This window comes from Giraffa tippelskirchi, chromosome 5 (assembly GCF_054371585.1).
Source record: "Giraffa tippelskirchi isolate mGirTip1 chromosome 5, T2T-mGirTip1v1.2.pri, whole genome shotgun sequence".
In the NCBI taxonomy this organism is placed as follows: Eukaryota; Metazoa; Chordata; class Mammalia; order Artiodactyla; family Giraffidae; genus Giraffa; species Giraffa tippelskirchi.
In genome coordinates this window covers 98883687-98907472 of record NC_137279.1, presented here as the reverse complement: position 1 = coordinate 98907472, position 23786 = coordinate 98883687, and the positions used below count along the sequence as shown (strand labels likewise).

At 36.5% G+C, this 23786-nt stretch overlaps 1 protein-coding gene across 4 annotated transcripts in view; it reads left to right on the top strand.

Moving 5' to 3' along the window:
• The first annotated feature begins 369 nt into the window (after nt 1-369).
• The window catches only part of VPS45 (vacuolar protein sorting 45 homolog), a 64845-nt gene continuing 41428 nt past the window's right edge, over nt 370-23786 (top strand). For 3 of the 4 annotated variants that reach the window (XR_014053092.1, XR_014053091.1, XM_081487863.1), the window contains exons 1-12: nt 370-574; nt 1205-1339; nt 3584-3644; nt 7168-7247; nt 8310-8378; nt 8496-8633; nt 9072-9182; nt 12177-12311; nt 12744-12857; nt 13264-13431; nt 23117-23275; nt 23665-23772. Coding sequence is in view for 2 of the 4 variants with exons in the window: in XM_081487863.1 (XP_081343989.1) it covers nt 482-574; nt 1205-1339; nt 3584-3644; nt 7168-7247; nt 8310-8378; nt 8496-8633; nt 9072-9182; nt 12177-12311; nt 12744-12857; nt 13264-13431; nt 23117-23275; nt 23665-23772 (1371 nt within the window). In the remaining 2 variants the exon portion in view is untranslated. The remainder of the gene's footprint in view (nt 575-1204; nt 1340-3583; nt 3645-7167; nt 7248-8309; nt 8379-8495; nt 8634-9071; nt 9183-12176; nt 12312-12743; nt 12858-13263; nt 13432-23116; nt 23276-23664; nt 23773-23786) is intronic. The other variant, XM_081487864.1, reaches the window with a different exon arrangement.

Below are 23786 nucleotides of genomic sequence, written 5' to 3'. Positions count from 1 at the left end.
TCCCTTCCCTTCATCCTTCACAACCACCCAAGAAAGCGTTAATGGCAAAAAGCAACCACGGCGAATGTCTGCCGTGCGTGCATCCGAGCCAGCCTTATGCCAAGTTCCTCCGCAAGGCGAGGCGCCACCTTCTCCCCAAGCCAGTAGGAGGGGTGGGAAGCCGCGGCCAGGCCTCGAGACTAAGGGCGGGGAGGGGTCTGAGCATCGAGGCCTCAAAAACCTCCGGGCTGGAGGTGGATCGAGAATCACGTCCGGGATTGGCGGGGTGTCTCTGCTGAATTCTTCCATCCAGTCGGGAGGCTGGGTTCCCCGGACCGCGTAGCGGAACTACAACTCCCGAGACCACTGCTGCCCGGACTTCCGGAAGCCAGAGCTGGCCGGGGAGGAAGTTGCTGAGACCCGGCCGAAAGGACGGGGGTTAATTTAGCAAGAAAAACGGGGGGTGGGAAGAGCTATAGGGCTAACCTGTCAGTTCGCCACCATGAACGTGGTTTTTGCTGTAAAGCAATACATTTCCAAAATGATAGAGGACAGCGGACCTGGCATGAAAGTACTTCTCATGGATAAAGAGACGGTGAGTTTGCTTTTGCTCAGTGTTTGGGGAGGAACCCTCCTCCCTTGCAAGAGCTGGTCCCATTCCACTGTAAGGTTTAGCATTTAATTAAAGATGTGTAAGTTCAGCATGGAACTGAAAGGCTTTATAAAGCTTGCCTAGTGGTTTGCAGTCTGAATGATTCTAACCACTGCCAGAGAGTCTTCTTGTACCCAAAGCAACTGATTGAAATCAGAAATCATTTTCTCAATGCCTCTGCCAAGAAATGATATATAAGACAGACCACTGGGAAGACTTTGGGATGGTCCTGCTATTTCCACTCAGCGTTGTGTTTTTAAAGTAAAGCTGTTAGAGCTTAAACTGAGATGACAGGTTATTATTTATCGATCACAAAATTAAAAAAAAAAAACTCTTAAGGTGGTGGGAAACTTTTTATTTTTCAATTTATGGGTTGTCCGTGTTCAGAGAGAGCATTTCATTTTGGTACATTACCTATTATTTTAGATGCTCAGTAAATGTCATTACATATGTTAGTATTTAAGTTATCCCAATAAGTAGTATTAATGAAAAAAAAATTTTAGTCTTAGGTATTGCTACTTGTTTTTATTATTCTGGACTAGCATAATATTAGTTAATTTTTTTTCTTTGCAGACTGGCATAGTGAGTATGGTATACACACAATCAGAAATTCTCCAGAAGGAAGTGTACCTTTTTGAACGCATTGATTCTCAAAATCGAGAGATCATGAAACACCTGAAAGCAATTTGTTTTCTTCGACCTACCAAGGTACTACATAAACAGCTGCCATCTGCTTAGGCAAATACAGCACACTATGATCTGGAAGTATTATGAAGACAAAATAAATTTCTATTATCATCATTTGTGGCATCATAATTATACTGGCTTATCAGTTATAACCATGACTTTCCTCCTTTCCATATCTCAGTCCCTCCTCACAGCTAGATTTCCTTCAAGATGTTTTGTAGGTTCTCAACAACTTGGAGAGCCGCTAACTGCCCTGAGACCCACATCTCTTTATTCTGAGTGAAACTCCACACCTATCACACTGAACACCATTACCATTTAATCTTACATGCTTATGTCAGTGTTTTGAGTCTTTATCATTTTATTCATATCTATGTTCAGGAATCTTTAATGGCTCAATTTTACTTCCCTGACATATTTAGTAGCCCTTAGGTCCCTCCTCTAGCTGGCCTGGTCTGCCCTTATGTATTCAGTCTTGTATGTCTTGTCTCTGCTCCTCCACTGCAGCCAAATAGGCCTTTGTATGATCCTTCTACATGCTCACTCCTGCCCTCTGTTCTTTTCCCCTAATTAGAGATTCTTTAGCCTTCTGTCAGTTTTTGTCCATTATCTTCTAAATCTAACTTGAATCCTCCTTTAAAAATCCTTTACTATTTCTGTCTTATTTTGTATATTCTCTTGTTTTATATTCATGTTCTTAACTCCAGTGCTTGTATATTATTTAGTTTCCAAGATGCAAACCTGACCATGTCACCACGCTTGAAATCCTTGAATGATTTCTCATTGCTTTTATGATAAAGACACAACTCCTTCTTAAGTGTGGCCTGCAAGGCCCTGTATGGTCTAGTTCCTACTATTTCTATAGCCTCATTTCAAACCATTCCCCGTTTGGTCTTAGCCACACTATTCTTTCAGTCCATTATATTCCATCATGCCGCAGGACCTTTGCACAGGTTTCTCTGTTTGCCTGGACCATCTTCACTCCCTCAAACAAATCTTTCCCGGCCTTGCTGACCAGGTCAAACCCCCCTCTTAGAAATACTTATAGCACCATCTTCTCTGGCCTATCACTTGTCATGGTTGAAGTCTCATATGGTTTGTATGATTAATTAATATGTCTCATGTACCAGCAGTAAGTTCCAGGAGAGCGGAAATGATGTCCATATTTTCACACTACTATGTCCCCAGTGTCTACCACATAGCAGATACTCAATAAGTAGTTCTGAATTAATTCATATATCAACTAATTCTTTTGTTATAGTAGTTTCCAATTGTTTCTTATTAGTCATGAAATTTTGTTTCTGAGAAGGGTCTTAAAGATAATTTAGTCCATCACTGCCTAACTTTTTTATTAGAGAAGCTCTTTCACAGCCTTATGTATATGTTCTCTCAAGCTCAAAATGTGTTCTTAGAAACAATTTTTCCTTAAGATTACATTTAAAATTAATTTTTAATATATTTTAAAATTTGACAATTTTTAAGGTCTTTTTTCCATTTAACAAGCAATATGTATTGCTTACATTACTTTTCATTCTGTAAGGAAATGTATGGTTTTTTAACATTCAAAAATGATATTTTATATCATGTATAGTTTGGAGATCAACTTTATACTGAAATTTAGCTATATGTTAAATAGTTTCAAAAGTAGATAAAACCTGCATTATGATCTTACGTAATTGGAATTATATTTTGACCATTTGAAAATCAGTTGTTTTTTATTTCTAAATTTCATGTTTTATTTTTAAATAATGCAATTATTAAAAAGGCCTTAGCCTACTGTTTATAAATACTTCAAAAATACTACAGTTCTGCCACCTTTGGTCCCAATAAGTTAAAAGCCCAAGTGAATATAATTAACTATATTTTCTCTTGAATGTTGGTTTTTAAAGGACTAGACAAATTTTAATGTTCTGCAAAAAAATAAGAATTTTGATCAGATGAATACAAATTTACAGACAAACAGCTTGAGGCAAATTTGCACAGTTATTATCTATTTTATGTTGTATTTCAGCATCTATGTACTTTATATTTTTTAATATTAATTTGGCCAAAGCAGTGCAGCTATATCACATATGATTTCTGATCATTCTATTTAATGTATCTCTTTTATCCCCAGTCCTTACCCCTCCCGACACAAGCACACTTAATCTAGACCTCAGCACAGTAGACTCTTAGTAGATACTTAAATAAATCAATGGATGATACATATTTATTGTTTCATCACTTAAGCGGTTTTCCTCATTTTGTTTGTTCTTTTCTTGTTAGGAGAATGTGGATTATCTGATTCAGGAGCTCCGAAGACCTAAATACAGTATATATTTTATTTGTAAGTATTTTTTCATCTGTTCAATCATATAACTAAATCCTAGCTAATATGTTCTACTAGGTACTGCATATCATCAGTAAATTAATTGAACCCATCACTCTTAAGAGTCTGGTGGGTGTTTTGTCCTCCAAAGTATTACCAGTATTGGACCAACATTCTGTTTCAGAGAGCTAAGTGTGGTTTCCACTCATCATTGACTGCTTAGGTTAAAGAAAAAATTTAAGTTTTACCTTGCCTTTCAAATTTCTTCATAGTCAAAAGTTGTAAGTAGTTAACTTTCACATTCCACCTTTGCCAAAAAAAGTATGTATACTTATTCCTGTTTTACACTGTTATGAACTGAGGCATAGAAGCCTATTTATTTATTTGAAGGGAGGATATAGTTGAGTTTGTTGGAAAAGCAGAGATTTACTTTATATACCATTCTCCTTCTCTTTGCAATTTTATGTAATACTTGAAAGTAAAAGTCATCATATATATGTATGTCCTATTTGCACAACTTTTGGGGAGGGGAAGAGAGGTGGAGGCCTGGAAATAAACTAGGTTTGTGGTTATTATACAATTTATATGGATTTTTTTTTTTTAGTCTAATACATTTTGCTTTGAAAGTTACATCTTTTCTCCTCTAGATGTCATTATTGATCTTTATAACATTAATATAGGTTACTTAAAAGCTTTGGAGTTTTTGGGTTTAGACTATAGTCTAAGACATACATACTTTCTTCAGGATATATTACAATTTAATAATGGTACCAAAAATTAACATTTGTGATAAGTCACTGTATTTTATAAAAACTCTCTCATATATTATTTTATTCAGCCTTTAAAACAACCTCAGGAGGTAGAAATAGGCAGTTGTATTCATTTCTATTATCCTACTTTTGTTTTTGTCATTGTTTTATTTTCGGTTAATAATCACAGGTTTTCGTTTTCAATTAAACTTTTTCTTTTGAGATAATTATAGATTCACATACAGTTGTAAGAAATAATACATAGATCCCATATACTGTTTACCCAGTGTCCCTTAATGAAGCATCTTACATAACTATAGTTCGGTATCACATCATACCATATTGACATTGATACAGTAAGGATGCAAAGCATTTCCATCTTCCTAGGATCCCTTACATTGCATTTTTGTTACTTCCCTCCCATCCCGGCCTCCTCAGTAACCTCTGGCAACCACCCACCTGTTTTCCATTTGTATAATTTTGTCATTTCAATAATGGTATATAAATGGAATCATGCAGTATAAAACCTTCTGAAATTGGCTTTTTTTCATTCAGCGTAATTCTCTAACGATTCATCCAGGTTGTTGTGTATCAATACTTGATTTTTAAAAAATTTTTTTAAAAAATTTATTCCATGGTATGACTATACCACAATTTGTTTAACTGTTCACATAATGAAGGACATCTGAGTTGTTTCTAGTTTGGGCTAATACAAATAAAGTTGTTATAAATACTTGTGTACAGGTTTTTGTGTGAACATAAGTCTTTATTTCCCTGTAATACATAATTCCCAGGGATCAGTTGCTGGGTCATATGGTAGCTGCATGTTTAATGTTTTAAAAAACTACTAAATGTTTCCTGGAATGACTATGCCATTTTACATTTCCAGTAGCAATAGCCAGGCGATCTAATTTCTTTGTATCCTAACGAGCATTTAGTGTTGTCCCTGGTTTTCATTTTAGCCATTCTGAAACATATGTATTCGTTCAGTAATTTTTTTAGTCTGATTACAAGCTAGGTACTTAGGATAGGAAAGTATAGAAACTTTTGTATTCAGCCACACACACACACATTTATAGAAAGAGATTGATTCTCCATGCTGCCAAATCTATATGAACATTTAATAGAATCACTGTTTTGCTGAGTCTCTTAGCTAAAAAGTGAATAGATCATGAGATAAAAGACTCCTTTTTCCTCTGAAAATGGCTATCTGATACAGTGGCCAAGATAATAATGAATAATAAATCTAGTATTTACTCTTCTGGTTCTAAAGATTGATTTAGGCTGTGAATCTATGAAGTCGAAGAAAAAAATTATATATGTTAAAGTAGTTAGCACTAAGCCTAGGAAAAATAGACTGTTGAAATGTCTTGGGTGGAGCAGTTTCACAGTTTTATTTAATTGAAATGAATGAAAATGAGTTTATATATAGTGATTTTATTCTTTATAGACTTTCAGCACAATTTATATCAGCACTAAACTAACCTTCTGCTCATGTCATTTTTTAATAATTTTATTTTTGTATATTCTTATGTCTCCTAAATACCTTGTATTAGTATTAGTATCTCATCTTTTATTTTTTAAAAAACTTTTTATTGTGGAAGTTTTCAAATATATACAAAAGTAGACAGAATAGCCTAATAAATCCCAATGTACCCATCACCCAGTTTCTACAGTTACTGTACCATGACCAATCTTGTTTTAGCTGTACTGCTATCTACTCCCTTATCAATAGTATATTGAAGAAAATCTAACAGATCATATGATTTCATCCATAAATATTTCCATGTGCATCTGTAAATGATAAGGACTTATTTAAAAAAAATACCATTAGTACATCCAAACAATGAAAAGTAATTCTTATTTATTCAAGTATTCATTCAGTGCTCAAATTTCAAATTCTTTCATGCCTTTTTTTTCCTGCTCAGTTTGTTTGAATTAGGATCATAGTAAGGTCCACACGTTGCTATTGGAAGATACCTTGTTGAAATTTCTTTAATCTTCTATAGTTCCTCTCTCTAACTTCACCCCCACACAGTCTATTTACTGAAGAAACCACAAAACCACATCCTTCTGTTAGTTTCCTTCAGCCTGGATCTTGCTGATTACATCCACATGGAATAGTTTAACATGTTCTTTGCAATTTAAAATGTTCCTCTATCCTTCAGTTCCTATAAATTGGTACTTAGATACACAGGTTTAATTAAACTCAGATTTGATTTCTCTTTGACAAGAATATTTCATCAGCAGTGTTGTGTGCTTCCGTTGATTGTCTTACTGTGATACTAGCAAAGGTTAATGCTCAATATTTAGTTCCATCCATTGATTCATTAGGAATTGGAAAAAAAAAATGGTGTTTTAATTCTATCGTTATCATTCCTGCTTTGCTTTTTAGCTGGAAAATTGCTATAAAGAGTTTCCCCTTGTTTATTAATACTATTTGGTTATCTGATGGTACAGTTGGGATATAAAAGGACAAATACTTATTTCTTTCTAAGTATTCACTCTTTCAATATAATGAATTGGTTCCCTGGCATCCTCCAATGCCTATAATGATGGCTCCTTTTTTTTTAGTATTATGAATTTACATATTTAAACATATTTGTGCTATTCATTTTCAATGTGAAGGTGTTTGACTTATACCACAATGTAAAGTATAGTACCACATATACTAAACTTCACTTAGTTCACTTCACTTAGTTCATTAGACTTTAACTGTCAGGCCCCTTTATGTCTAATTGTAGCAAAAGTTATCTCCTCTGAGTACACCATAACTTACATGTCTGTTTCAGATTTTAGTAATGTGATAAGCAAGAGTGATGTGAAGTCATTAGCTGAAGCTGATGAACAGGAAGTTGTGGCTGAGGTTCAGGTAAATATATTGGTCTTCTAACACATCTCTTTTATTGGCCCTTTCTAAAGATTTGAGTCTATAAATAAGGAAAGTGCTATCTCTTAAGAAAGGAGGCTGTTGATCAGACACAATAAATGTGCATTGCATCATACTCTACTCATATGTATATAGAAAGTTTGGAAGAGGTATCAAATTGAATGGGAATAGAATTAAAGAAGTCAGTGGGAATAAGGAGATTGGAATGGTGCTGGATTGGTAGGGAGGGTTTCACAGTGTTGGAGTCAGAGCCAGTTATGTTTTATAAAGGTAGTCTTATGAGCTATGCTATAAGAATGTTCATCTGCACAGTTATAGTTTATGTCTGATTAGGAGAGAATACGAAGTAAAGGATGAATGAGGTTTGTTAAAGTTCTGTTTGTGATTATCTTGCTTTGGGAATAAGCAGATTGGTCATTAGTTTAAAACTTGGAAACTCTTCAATATTCTACATGCTATGGAATACCTCACATTAGAACATTTCATGTTACCTTTTCCTTCTTAAACCCTTGAGTGTTCTTGAACACATTTATCACAAATGTTTTAAATACATTTATCACCTCAGTGAAGAATATCATCCTCAGAGGAGCAAATAAGCAAGTTTTGGATTTTTAGAAGGATGTGCTAGGTGATAAATGAATAAAAAAGAATGACCTATTTTAAATCACATTCTCCCTCATGAGAATACAATGGACAGCAATGTTCTTACTCGTCTGAGTGTAACACTGTATATCTTTAGCAGTGTTTTATTTTTACTAATTGAAAATTCTCCTTAAATATGATATGTATACTTATACAACTTTTGTTTTTTGATTGGGTTTTTTTTAAGGTTTATTATTGCTTCTATTCTATCATTATCTTATTAATTCCCTCACATTGACTATTGTTACTCAATTGTTAATTGATCAATTTTTCTTTTTTATACCTGCATTTCCTCAACTTTGATTATATCACATAGTATTATATCACATATGAAAAATATTATTGCATGATACAGTTAGGAGTTTGTGGAATAACTGACTAATCTTGGTGCTTTGTTTGTAGGAATTTTATGGTGATTACATTGCTGTGAATCCACATTTGTTTTCCCTCAATATTTTGGGTTGCTGCCAGGTATGGAAAGAAGGGTTTTTGTTTGTTTGTTTATTTATCAGATGGAAGCTAATTCAGTAATGGACTTGTAAGAAAAAATTCAAATATGTTCTATGAATGTATGTTTTTAACAAAAAGGGTCGAAATTGGGATCCAGTCCAACTATCCAGAACAACTCAAGGACTGACAGCTCTCCTTTTATCTCTGAAGAAATGTCCGATGATTCGTTATCAGCTTTCATCAGAAGCAGCAAAGAGACTTGCAGAATGTGTTAAGGTACGGCATTCTGTATCCTCAGTTCCAAAACATCAAGACCGTTCATTTCCTTATCATATTTCAGAAACTAAAGGAATATTTTATCTGAAACCAAGGAGATGATATGTTAGGTTTATTGGCAAAGAGGTAGGAATTATATTTTAAGACCCAAGGCAACGAATTAGAGCTGAGATTCTTAGGTTTAACTCAGTAAACATTTGCAAGCTACTTAACTTCTTTTGATCCAGTTAAACCACTTATAAAATAAGAGTTTCAAATCCTAACTCCTTAAACAGAATGCTACTAAAATTTTGTCAAGCTTTTGAATCCTTTTATGGAAGGCCTGTGAAAGTGCAAAAAAACTATTGTAAATGTGGTTTTTATGTATGAATTTTCTATTTATGTCATCTCTATCTGCTACCAATTGGTTGACCAAACGTCTTTCTCTCTTACCCACAGCAAGTGATAACTAAAGAATATGAACTGTTTGAATTCCGGCGGACTGAGGTCCCTCCGCTGCTACTTATTTTAGATCGCTGCGATGATGCCATCACCCCATTGCTAAACCAGGTGCAGAGCCCTTTATTAGCACAATGGAAGGATGATTTCAAGTGGTATTCATCAAAATGCAGATGTGGAAATGAACATGGTCCATTTATTTGCCTCCTTACTTTCAGCTATTCTTGTTTTTGCCTTGTATTTCCTAGTATTCTGGTATCAGTGTTCTGGCCACAGTCATCTTCAGCTCTTGCTTCTGCCTCATCCTTTCTGTCTCTTTCTGCCACCATTCCTAATTAAGACAACTTCTAGGTTCTGTGGGGCTTCCATGGTGGCTTAGTAGTGAAAAATCTGCCTGCAATGCAGGAGACACAGGTTCAATCCCTGGGTTGGAAAGATCCCTGGAGGAGCACATGGCAACCCACTCCAGTATTCTTGCCTGGAGACTCCCATGGCCAAAGGAGCCAGGGTCACAAAGAGTCATATACGACTAAAGCAACTGCCCACACATGCACACTAGGTTCCATAGATTCTACTTTTCCAGTGTCTATCAGTTCTTTCCCGTTCATATTGCCATTACCTTGGTATAACTAATCTCTTACAGCAGTAGTCCCCAGCCTTTTTGCCACCAGGGACAGGTTTCATGGAAGACAGTTTCTCCACAGACAGGGCTCGGGGGGAGGGCAGCCAGAGGGGTGGTGTTCTAGCCTTGTATGGTGGTGTTCAGGTAATGCGATCTATGGGGAGTGGCAGATGAAGCTTGGCTACACTCGCTCACACGCAAGGCTCACCTCCCGCTGTGCAGTCTGGTTCCTAACAGGCCAAGGACCACTACCAGTCTGTGGCCCAGGGGTTGGGGACCCCTGTGTTATAGGAATCCTGAAATAGTTATCTACTTGATTTCCCACTTGTAATTGCTTTCCACTATAGTGTATCTCACAGATACAATGTTACTAAATTACTTTTACTAAAGCTCACAGCTCTTATCCTATTACTCCTGACTTAAAAATCTTACCTGTTTACCATTTGCCTGCTGGATTAAATACACACTCCTGAACTTGACCTCTGTGATCCTTCATAATGTGGGCTCAACCTTATAGAAAACCTGCAGCTCACTACTGTGTAGATATGCCTCATTATTCTCTACCATCATTTTATTCGTGTTGTGACCTCGATCTGAACTCTGGAATGTTTGGAATACATTCTCTTCCCATCTTCAGCTCTTAAAATTCTTATTTTTAAAACCACTTGAAACATCTCCTTGAAGCTTTTACTCTTTTGTCAGATATGATTTCTTTTTCCTTCGAATTACTGTAGAACTTTTTCTCTCATGCCTCATACTGCACTTACTATGTTGTACCTTTGTTTTCACATTCTGCTAGGTTATACATCCCTTCAAGGCAGACTATGTCTTACTAATGCTTGTTCTTCTGTGAATTCAAGTGCAGTGCCTTACAGTTTGTAGATGCTTTATTAATAATGACTTTAAGTTTGTAGGAAAAGGCACAGTCTATATTTCAGTTCCATCTTAGCTTATAATAATGTTAATGCTAGGGGAAATCTGTGGCTGTGGAGTACAACTCCTCTATGATACAATAGCCTTATATTATTAAAATTCAAAATAATATAACTTTACATATTTTATATATTACATATTTTATATACTTTTAGTAATATAACTAAAGAAATTTTGACAGTGTAAAAAAGTAGAAAAATAATTGCCTATAATTCTGTTTCCGAAAGAAAAACAATCATTCATTCAACAAATTTCACTGAGGACCTGTTAGGTACCAGGTACTGTATTAAGTACTGGAGATAAAAGGTTAAAAGATACAGTCTCTGTTCTCAAAGAATTCATGATCCAATGAACAGAAAGTAAACAGATCATTTTAATTATGAAGTATGTGCTCATGCGAAGCGTTGACTCATTGGAAAAGACCCTAATGCTGGGTAGGATTGGGGGCGGAAGGAGAAGAGGACGACAGAGGATGAGATGGTTGGATGGCATCACCAACTCGATGAACACGGGTTTGGGTAGACTCCGGGAGTTGGTGATGGACAGGGAGGCCTGGCGTGCTGCGGTTCATGGGGTTGCGGAGAGTCGGACACGACTGAGCGACTGAACTGAACTGAACTGATGTGCTAATGGCAAAAGCATGCACAGGATGCTGTGTATGGAAGCATAAAACATTTTGTTGTTTTTATTGTTTTTGTTTTACTTATTTTAAATGCTCTAATGAAACTTGTTTTTTCAAGGATTCACTTGGCAAATATTTTAGGAAATAAAGGGCCTTCTTTTATAACCTCTTAAGTTATTATAATAAATCTAGATTATTTATATATGTATACACTTATACAGTTTTAGACTCTAGGTTTAAGGGGTAATTTGCTGGAAAATACTTAGTTTTCTCTAATGGGCCTGTGACTAAAAGCCATAAAAGGTGAGAAGGCAAATTTTGAGGTTTCTCCTTTTCAGTTTTACCAAATAAGTTCACATTTTGTAAAACTGGAAACCAGTCCTTCTTCACAATGCATATTAAGTAAAAATATAAAATAAAATGGATTCACAGGCAACTTTCTGAATATGCATGTTTTGATCGACCTACAAGGTTTTTTCTGATAATATTAGTGTTCCCAGGATAAATATAGCACTACTCAGATCTGCAAGAACACACTTCTCATGCTGCAGAAAAACCACAGAAGCATACAGGAAATGGTACAGCTTATAACTGCAGTACCAATATAGCCCTATCTGTGAAGCCAAAAATATACTCTTAATTCACAGGCAAAAATTGGAGCTAATGATAGATCTAATTTGTTTTCTTTCTATCAGGAATATTAATCTGGCTGCCCTTCTTCCAAAAGTGTGAAATCTAAAAGTATTTTGACTTTTGGATCTTTAACCAATTAAAATGAGAATGTTAATGCTAAAATTTGAGCTAAATAGAGAACCTCCATGTAAAGAAGACTAGTTTACTAAGAATTTTATCAGTTTTTGTTTTCCTGCCAATTAATATTTCCACATTTTGTCAGTTACCAATTTTTTTGTCATTATTCTTTATTTAGTGGACATACCAGGCCATGGTCCATGAACTACTGGGTATAAACAACAATCGGATTGATCTTTCCAGAGTGCCAGGAATCAGTAAAGATTTGAGAGAGGTGGTCCTGTCTGCTGAAAATGATGAGTTCTATGCTAACGTAAGTGCTTTAAAGTTCTTTTTAATTGTTTCTATGTGAGGTTAATCCTGATTTGTTAGAATGAGAGCAGGTGTGGGATTTCGTGTGGAAGGATGAGAGAGGCATCCTATAGATAAACTGCATCTCAAAGGAAGATAGAAGACTTTTTTCTAACCCTTTAACAATACTTTTTTTCTTAGTAATCATGTACTTAGTTTTGTACTTTAAAAATTAGAACCCAATTTATTTACTGCCCTCCTGTCCGTAGCTCTTTGTGAGATTAGTAGTGATATTCATCACCAGTGTCCTGGCCAGTATCCAGATTTGGTAATTACAATGGAATTTTCTTGCCCTTCAGTTCTAACTGTATTCATTGTTCTTTTTCACTCCTTTTAAATTGTCTGAAAGTCAGCCTAGTGGATAGAACTGTGTTTCTAACTTCCTTTTTCACAGAATATGTACCTGAACTTTGCTGAGATTGGTAGCAATATAAAGAATCTCATGGAAGACTTTCAGAAGAAGAAACCAAAAGAACAGCAAAAACTAGAATCAATAGCAGACATGAAGGTAAATTGAACATGTACATGGATGACTAACATGCAAGACTTTGAAACTATTCATGTAAGCAACATTTCTGGAATATTCTGGGTCTGATTTCTGCCTTGATTCCTTTTGTTTGGTTCAAGATTTTTTTTTTTTTTCTGTTTCTCTTTAGGAAACAATATAGTGAAAACTTCATAGTAAGCCATGAACTTCTTTCCATTCTTCAGTCATATTTGGACTATTTAATAACTCAGTCTACTGACATATACCAGTCCTTCTCTTCTTAAGCATAACAAAATGCTGTGTGATTGAAAGTTTTAGATGCCTTAGTCTGGGCAGAAGAATAATCCCTTCCTTTTTTTTCTCTTCTTCATACATTCCTGTCCTCAAGAAATAACAGAACCCCCAAATGATGTTTTTCTCATGGCAGGCCTTTGTTGAGAATTACCCACAGTTCAAGAAGATGTCTGGGACTGTGTCAAAGCATGTGACAGTGGTTGGAGAATTGTCTCGGTTGGTCAGTGAGAGGAATCTGCTGGAGGTTTCAGAGGTTGAGCAAGAACTGGCCTGTCAAAATGACCATTCTAGTGCTCTCCAGGTATCTATTCATTCCAATTTGATGAGCACCTACTATAGTAAGCCACTGTGGCAAGCAGAGCAGGTGATACGAAGGCAAGTAATCCTTCTTAACCAACATGGAATTTACAGTCTAACAAGGAGTTGAGACACGAACACAAATTAGTATTATTTAAGATAGATGGGCTTCTCTGGTAGCTCAGATGGTAAAGAATCTGCCTGCAATGCAGGAGATCCAGGTTCTATCCTTGGATGGGGAATATATCCCCTGGAGAAGGAAATGGCAACCCACTCCACTATTCTTGCCTGGAGAATCTATGGACAGAGGAATCTGGTGGGTTACAGTCCATGGAGTTCCAAAGAGTTGGACACGACTGAGTGACTAACACACACACAAGATAGATAGATAATAAGAGGCACAAGAGAAGAAAAATGTGCAATCCCTAAGGGTTCAGGCAATTAACTGAGTGTTTAGGAGGGCAACCCAGTCAACTAGAAAGAATGCTAGACTATAATCAGCAAGATCTGAATTTTAGTGTTTGATTTGCCACTGCTGGCTTTGGGACCTGGAGCTGTTGGCTTAATTTCTTAGCCATTTTCCTTATTTGTCAAATAGGTATAATGATATGTATCTCACAGGATTGTTAGGAAGATTTAAAGATACAATATTTATTAAAATGCTGGCATCACCGACTCAATGGACATGAGTTTGAACAAGCTCCGGGAGTTGGTGATGGACAGGGAAGCCTGGCATGCTGCAGTCCATAGGGTCACAAAGAGTTGGACACGACTGAGCGACTGAACTGAAGTTTATACTATTGAGCATCTGCTTTTTATTCCACAAACATGTGAATGCCTGCTCCATGTACATAGTACAATGAGTATCTAGAGGAACAAAAATAAATAAAATACTGTCTTTTTCCTCAGAGAGTTCACATATTAGTAAGAGAAAAAGAAATTTAAACCAGGAGTTATAATACATGCAATAAGTGCTATACTAGAGGTATTACAAAGGGATATGGAAATACAGAGGAAGGACGGCTGTTTCCATAAGGATGTGGTTTCTTAGAGCTTCTTAGAGAAGATGATACTACTTTTCAAGAAAAGAAATTCTCAGCAGAGAGAATGCAGACATGGAGATGTTAAAAAAAAAAAAAAAAGCCAAGGGAACAGAGACTAACTCAATGTAGCTAGTGCTGGATACAAGATGAAGCATGGTCTTAGATAAGCTGGAAGGACAGATTGAGGCCTGGTTATGGCCATTGAAAGGAGATTGGGCTTTAATCTTAAAATGACAGAAGCTATCAGAGGATTTTAGAAGAAAAGTGACATAATCAGACAATTAGGCAGCATTTCAAGTTAATGTTTAAGTCAAAGTTGTGGTATGACTGTAGTAAGATTTGAGGTTATTAGGGACAGTTTCTTAGAGAAGGTGATATTTAGATGGACTGTAAATAATGAATAGAATCTGGAGGAGGATTTCAGCAAAGCAAAGATGCAGAAGTAAGCAAAAAAATAATAAACAGCATGACCCGTTGGGCGTGGGTGTGGAAGAGAAATAGATAAAATTGAATGGGTAAACAGGAGCTAGTTTATGAAGACGCTTGTCAGAGGAATTTGTATTTGCTGAGATAGGCAAAGAGATCCAGGATAGAGTCTTAGGTAGAAGCTGATATGATGAAAGTAGTATTTTAGGAAATTTAATCTAGTAAGGATGCTTTGGAGGTGAAAAAATTAAAACCAGGGAGGCTAAAAAAACTCTTCATAGTAGTAAAAATGTACAGAAGGACAAATACGAAAGACAATATCAAAGGGAGAAAATAATTTAGAGACAGATTGGCTATAAGGATAACAAGAGAGAACAAATCAGAGATAATTCCAAAGTTCCTGAGATGTGACAAAATGTGGTATCACCGACAGTAAGTAACTTGGGAATGAGAGTCCTTTGGGAAATGGCTGTTTCTAAGCCATTTATTATAAGAAGCACATTTCTTTACTAATAGGACCCTATGTTCTAAATCCTAGCCTCTTTCTCTCCTGCAGTCCTACTTTATAAAATAAAGCCAGCATGGTATAATGGAAGCAACACAGGGTTTGCAGCCAGACTGTCTTGGCTTATATCCTGTCTCTATGTATCAACATTTTGGGGGGAAAATTACTTATTTTGCCCAAGCCTATCATAAAGTTTGATAATGATTTCAAACTTTTAGGTTGTTATCAGGATTCAGTGAGATGTAAAATGCTTCCCATATGATAGGTGCTTTGTAAAGGTTAGTTTCTTTCCTCTTAGCATAATTTTTGGTTTTGTTTTGTTTTTGGCTACCTTGGGCTTCCCTGGTAACTCAGACAGTAAAGAATACACCTGCAATGTGGGAGACCTCAGTTCGATCCCTGGGTTGGGAAAATCCCCTAGAGGTGGGCATGGCAACCCACTCCAGTATTCTTGCCTGGAGAATTCCATTGACAGAGGAGCCCGGCAGGCTGCAGTCCATGGGATCACAAAGAGTTGGACACAACTGAGTGACTAAGCACAGCCACAGCCTTGGGTCATAGTTGTGGCACTCGGGATCTTTCCTTGGTGCGGGGGCTCTGTAGTTGTGGTGCATGGGCTTAGTTGCTCCACAGTGTGTGGGATCTTAGTTCCCTAACCAGGGATCCAGCTGGCATCCCCTGCATTAGCAGGCAGATTCTTAACCATTGGACCACCAGGGAAGTCCCTAAGCATAGTTTTTTAAAGATAGGATACAATTGAAAGAAACAAATTCACCCACCTGTGGTTCCTCTAGTTATATATTCCAAAGTCTTTACTGTGATTTATAGTTGCTGATTTTTCCTTTTTAAAAATCTTTATCAGGATTTCCTCTTGGTAAACATTATTTTTAAAATCATAAAGATGCTATTTGCTTCATATTTATGAAAAGTACTTCTGTCAGCAGTTCTAATTTTATCTCTGTATTCTTAAATCTTCACAAAGAACTTTTAGGGTGACATTATTTTTAGTTGTATTAAATTCTAATTAGTTTTTAATCAATATTTGTTGAAATATAGTTGATTTACAATGTTGTGTTAACTTCTGCTGTATAGGAAAGTGATTCAGTTTTATATATATATACTTTTTTATATTCTTTTCCATTATGGTTTATCATAAGTTTTAATTCGTAAATAGATAATATAAGTATTTGATGAAAGAGATAAATAGTACAAACTGAATCTGTTAGTAGTTTCACTTGCATCCTTACTGTTATTCTGTGTATGTGCAAGCCTCTGTGAGTGTGCCTTCTCTCTCTTTTTTAAAATTCAGATGATACCATATTGTACACATAGTTCTGCATTTTGCTTTTTCACTTACTTTGTGTCTCAGAGACTGTTCCAGACTAGAACCTAAACACTCATTCTATTAAATCACTAAATAGTATTCCTTTGTAAAGATACTTCATAATCTGTTTAACTTCACCAACTTTCTTTAAACAACACTGCTAATAACAGTTTAGAGTTGGTCTGTGGGCCTAATAGAAGTATTCCTGTGGAAAACTTTTTATTTTTCTCAATAAAATGAATTTTGTTCTCTTATGAAATAAAAACAGAATTGTGTCCTGTAACTAAATTTAAATTTCCTTATGTTTCTTTATCATTTTAGCTTTCCCTTTAAAACAATAGAACCAAACTTAATCACTAGCCAATTTTAGTATCTTTATTTGTATCTCACCATATGGAAAGCAGTTAGAAATGGCTACTATAATTCCTTTGCCTGAAATCTTATTTTTTGTTCATTTTAAAAGAAAAATAGACACTTTAAAATATGAATTCCATTTGTGATCCACTTTGCCAGTACAGTATGCAGGGTTCCCCAACCAGGGATCAAACCCATGCCCTCTGCATTGAGAGCCTGGAGTCTCAACCACTAGACTGCCAAGAAATCCCTATATTTTTAAAAATTATCTTTTGAAGGTTTTCTTGCCCATGTTATTAGGGTTTTACAGTGAGCAGTTGATTTCGACTCCACCACCATAAAGGATTTCTTTGGCAACATGATGTAAATAGTCAATAAAGAGAACTTTTGTTTAATAATGAGTAGATGCCAAGGGCCTGACCCCTAGATGGGATACAACATTCCTTGGCTTGACCTTGGATGATAATAACGTCATGAAGCAATGAATTGATTTTTGAGTAGAGATGAGATTTGCTTTATTGAATAGTGACTGTATCATGGTGAGGGAAGAAAAGCTCATATATTGCTAAAAATGAATCTAAAAATTGCTGCCACTTCTAACCAGTTATCCAGTTTGATTCAGAAGAATTTCACTAGAACCAAACTGCAGTGTACTGTCATGGAAACATATGCATAGCCTTGGAAAAGACTGATTAGTAAGGAAGATTTTTTTTTCATACCATAAAGGAAAAATCTTCAGAAAATAAACAGTTCCCCTCCCCCTCTGCATGGTTGTGTTGTCATATCACAACTTTTCATTTGAAAGAAGAATCTAGTCTGTTTTATATTCTTCTTTCCTGATCTTGGGTAAAAGATCTCAAATCATGCCATTAATAACATATAGGACAGTAAATATTTGTTAGAGAAATGAAGGTAAAGAGTTCTGTTTGAAGCAGTATAGAATAGAATAGTGACTGTAAGGGCTTGGATCTTTGATGTCTAAGGTTTGAAAATGATTCTTAGCCACTCCAGTCTTAGTCTTTTTGTCTGTAAAATGGGGGGAAATATCAGTACTTAGCTCAAAGATTTTTGTGAGGATCCAGTAAACTAGTACATATAAAACACTTAATATGGTACTTGGTGCTTATAACATTCAATGAATGTTAACTGTCACTATTTTCAGTATTATTATTTCATGGTGCATTCTCTTTTTTATGGCATCCAGGACATGTTTTTTAATTCACTCGTGATCTTAGAACTCTCTCTGATTTTAGAAAGGCTTTTTTGCTTCTCATTAGAATCGTAAGCAGAGTCGGACATGACTGAAGCGACGTAGCAGCAGTAGCAGCAGCAGCAGAATTGTAAGAAAATTGTTTGGGACACATTGAGCTGACAATTTTACTTTGACCAACTAAGATTAAAAATGATCCTGTCTCTCTAAACCATCATTTAACAAACGTTTCAGAAACAGTGTTGACCAGCAGAAGACCTACAACAAAGCTAAATTTGACTAGTCATTAAGTAAAAGAAACCTGACTCAGATATATTTTCCAGTTAGTGGAACTGGAACTGGATCTTGCCTACTTTCTATCATTTTTTTCTAGATAAGCTCTTTATAGTCCCATAACACTGTTCTCTCAGACTCTTAGATTAGACTTATTTTTAAAATCATATCAACATGCTGAAGACTTCTGCCAGTTTCATCTTGCTGTTCTAATCTGTTGGCTTATAATACTATTCATTGAGTGTTTTACTACAATACTGTGATAGTTGATAACAGAGTACAGAGCTTGTTCTTTAGGTTAAATTAAAGCCAAAAAAAAAGGAGGAATTATCTTTAGTTGCAGACTTCAACTGTATTTTGTACAATAGTTTAAAATATAGGTTGTCACTGTCATCTTTTAGTCACTAAGTCACGTCCAACTCCTCTGTGACCCCATGGACTGTAGCCCACCATGCTCCTCTGTCCATGGGATTTCTCAGGCGAGAATACTGGAGTCGGTCATTTCCTTCTCCATAAAATATAGGTATGTCAATACAAATGTGTTTTTCTTGTGCTGCTTTAGCATAGTTTTGGTAGAAGAAAACAGAAAAGTAGTCAGCCCAAGATAACAGAAGAATCTCTAAATATCAGAAGAATTGTTTTTTAATTAATGTCTTTTTGAATGAACGTTAGCTCCATTTTGAAACTTGACGTTCACAGATAGTGTTTTTGCATTTCTTTTCTATTCCTTCATTGAGCCTACACTAATGTTAGAGTTCAGTGGAAGATTTTTGAATCCCATCTTCTTAAGTGGACAGTAGTTTTCTGTTTCACTCTTTACTCAGCTGTTGTTATTATGTAACAGTATACTTTTCTCTCTTGATTATCTCAAGGTTATGGGAAATTTATCAAGAAAAAAGATACCAAAAAGTCATTATATAATTCAGCCATATTTTCAACATATAAATACCTCCATGAAGCACATACCTCCTATGTAATTGAAGGCTCTCAGATTCTTTTTCTCCTCTTCCCTGTTTAACACCCTGGGATCTCTATATAATGTATGTCACTATCAGTCAAGTTGAGTCAAGTAGCCATGAGGGAAATAGTTCAAAATTAAGTCAAAGGATAACATGGTATCCAGGCAGACAAAAAGGCCCTGCTTCTTCAAGGACTTATATAACTGAGAAAGAAGAAAGAATTCAGCTTGTACCTACATGTGTCATTTCATGAGGAACTAGGTGAGTTTAACTGGAACACTGACCTGAGCCATGGGTTGGGTCCTCAAGGCTCAAGAGAAAGCAGAGTAGTCTTGGACCAGATCTGGGCTATCAGATCACAAGGCCTCCCATCGAGGAAAAGCTAAGAGTCAAGCCACAGACTCTAAAAACCAGTACCACATTTCAAGGAATAGAAGTGGATTTATTAATGGGAAACAGAGCCAGAGTCAAGATTGAAGGGAAGGTAATTAGAAAGGGCGCAAATAGGAAGGGTATAAACTAATTGCTGCAAATAGTCTTTGTCACCATTTTGGTTTTTGTGGGTTTATAGTTACTTGAGTATCTCAGGTTTGCTTAGATCTACAAAGACAGATCAGGCTTCCCTGGTGGCTCAGTGGTAAAGAATCCACCTGCCAATTCAAGAGGCATGGGTTCCATCCTTGGGTTGGGAAGATCCCCAGGAGAAGGAAATGGCAACCCACTCCAGTATTCTTGCCTGGGAAATCCCATGGACAGAGGAGCTTGGCGGGCTGCAGTCCATGGGGTCACAAAAGATTTGGACGTGACTTAGCGACTAAACAACAAAGATCAGTCAGAAATTGAGTAGATTTAAGGTAAAAAGAGACTACAAGGGCAGAAAATGAAACATTGTGCTTATAAGAAAAGCAACAACAGAGATCTCAGATGGATGTTTTAAACTTACACCAAGTGACTGAGATACTTATGAAATGGTGTATTTTTACTTGATAAGGAATTTGTATCCTGAAATTTCTCCATATTGTAATAGAAATTAGTGGAACGTGTGAACAGGCTATTCTAAATAGCCTGTATTTAGTCACTGCTCTATGGAAAAGTTACCACAAAAGGGAAAAGAAGTAAGGAAAGTTTTGTGATGGCAGGGTTGAAATCTGTAGAAGAGAAATTTCTTCCTTTTTGATCCTGTAAGGATGATGGTAGTGAAATGTTCACCCAGAAAAGCAACAGTAGAAATCCTACTGAGAGAACTTTCTACTTGAAGCTACCTAGGAGACTCTGCATTTCATCATCGTCCCACTTTTTAGTGTGAACAGTAGAGTTCTTAGACATTAGACATGGTTGTGGTGAAATACTAAAAAGACAATGTATTCAAAAGCATCTTGTAAGTTGCAGAGTACTATACGGATGTTAGTTGTTATGTCCTCGGAATCCAGTGCCCTCCAAAACTCTTACTAGTCTTTCAACTCATTTCTTTCTCTGATTTGCATATCCCTATTAATAGCATCTCTTTCAGTCTCTCAAACTAATTCCAAAGCTTAGTTTTTAAGGCCTTTTGTAGAAATGAAGTCTTTCATGATTCCTCAGTAACTAGACGAACGTCTCTTTGTGTTCCCTTTCCCCATTGCACTGATTTTCAGTTTTTGGTTTTTGCATACATATGTTTCTGTTATAATACCACATATGTGTTCCTGAAAAAACTTCACATTCTGCAAAATCAGGCACTAAAAATAAACAAGGGTTATGGGAAAATAGGGTTGTAAGCCGATCACTTAAAATTTATATAACTAAAAAAAGACAGAAAAATCTATATAACTTTGTAATCAGAGCCCTAATAAAATAATAACAATCCTAATTAAAATGTTAGCACAGTTAAATTTCCACTGGCATTTGCACCTGGAGAAGGAAATGGCAACCCACTCCAGTTTTCTTGCCTGGAGAACTCCATGGACAGAGGAGCCTGGTGGGCTACAGTCCGTGGGGTCGCAAAGAGTGGGACACGACAGCGACTAACACTTGCACCGAGAAATGCACTCAGACCGTCCTTTGTGGTTTCACTCTTGTGGCTCATGTCTTTTTCTTCAACAAATAAGGCCTCAAAAATGTCTGTTTCTCATAGAGGCTTGTGCTTCAAAATTAAAAGTACAATATGAAGATATCAGTCAGTTTTGGGTTGTTGTTTTGTTTTTCTTCTTGACACAGATAAACATCTTTGCATTCTTTTCATTCACACTTTCCCTTTCCCCATATAGCTTAACATAGTGTAAAGTGCAGCAGTTCTTAAAGCTACAAAGCCAGTTACTTCTTACAAAAAACACTTCTGTAGGATTCTCATCTTTTTCCCTAATGTATTGGTGAAACGTTCTTTAAAGAGGAAACTTGTCCGTGATCTTTTCTAAATATTAACTTGCTGAAAAATTACATACAAACCAGTATGGCTTCTGTGTTATTCCCATGTTTACCAATCTCGTAGAGCTAAAGCACATTAAGAAATGTATTTTATAGCAGAATGAGCTATACTGTTTTATCCTCCTTTACCCCATTGTCTGTGAACTCACTGAGGACAGAAAGTGTCTCTAACTCATCTCTGTATCACCTCCAGTGCCTGGCATAGTACCTTGTGCTTAAGAGAGTGATCAAAAGTATTTGTTGGCTCTAATTAATTTGTTCTGCTGCATAATAAATATAAATCTATACTGCAGGGAAGTCTCTTTATGGAAGAATGGATAAAATTGAAACATAATTTTGTCTACTTTCCTTTGCTGTCAGTACCTGCCCTCTTAAAATCATAAGTGTTCGATTTACAGATTACATGCTGTTACATATTCATACCTCTGTGAACCATGTTGAGACATATTGTTACATATGATGCTTCTTGGAGATTAAGCCCATTCTCCTATGTAAAATTCTACCAATGTGTCTTCGTATCACTGGTCAATCACTAACACTGAAAGAAGACAGTAGAGTTTTACAAGTCAACTGGTAAGTTCTCTTATGTAAGCAGTAAAACTAGTGGTGGGAGTAAACGTATTCCTTATTTCGGCAGGAAATTGTGATCTCTCCTACATGAGACCCTGGACTATCTCAGTCAAAGGAAAGAAAAGAGGAAATAACCATGGTTAAATTCATATTTGTCTTAAGCAGTTACAATGAGAATTTATGTCCTTATTTAATTCTTATCTTAGGCAAAAGGCATTTAATTTTCTGTAGTTGAAATAGTTGCCAAACCTATGACCTGTACATTGCCTTAGTAGTGATCTTGTGTGCTCAGTCACTTCAGTCGTGTCCAACTCTTTGTGACCCTGTGGACTGTAGCCCAACAGGCTCCTCTGTCCGTGGGATTATCCAGGCAAGAATACTAGAGTGGGTTGCCCTGCCCTTCTCCAGGGGATCTTCCCAACCCAGGGATCGAACCCGTGTCTCCTGTGGCTCCTGCTTTGCACGCAGATTCTTTACCCACTGAGCCACCTGGGAAGCCCAGTGATCTTAGTCATGCATATCTTAGTCAGATGTATCACTACCATTCAATAATTCTTAGAACGAAGATACTATACATTACCCAAGTGAAGGGAGGATAAATATCAGTTCTCTGTTTTTTCAGAACGTAAAGAGGCTCCTGCAGAACCCCAGAGTGACAGAGTTTGATGCTGCCCGCCTGGTGATGCTTTATGCGCTACATTACGAGCGACACAGCAGCAATAGCCTACCAGGATTAATGATGGACCTTAGGAATAAAGGTGTTTCTGAGAAGTATCGGAAGGTAACCAGATTTATATATGAATCCCGCCAAACAGGAACCAATTCTATTGGTACAGCCTTTTAGTTCCAACAGATGATGAGGCATACTGTTTTTATGGGCTTCCCTGGTAGCTCGGTTGGTAAAGAATCCACTTGCAGTGCAGGCTACCCCGGTTCGATTCCTGGGTCAGGAAGATCCACTGGAGAAGGGGTAGGCTACCCACTCCAGTATTCTTGGGCTTCCCTTGTGGCTCAGCTGGTAAAGAATCCACCTGCAATGCGGGAGACTGGGTTTGATCCTAATTCTGTCCTCTCATGTCTTCATCTCCTTAATAAAGTTATTTTCTTCCTGTTCCCCAAGAAGTAAGAAGTTGTTTCCCTCTCTTTTTTTTTCTTTTTTTTAAAACAAAGCTTGTGTCTGCAGTTATTGAATATGGTGGTAAACGGGTCAGAGGAAGTGACCTCTTCAGCCCCAAAGATGCTGTGGCTATTACCAAACAGTTCCTCAAAGGATTAAAGGTATATCGCTATGC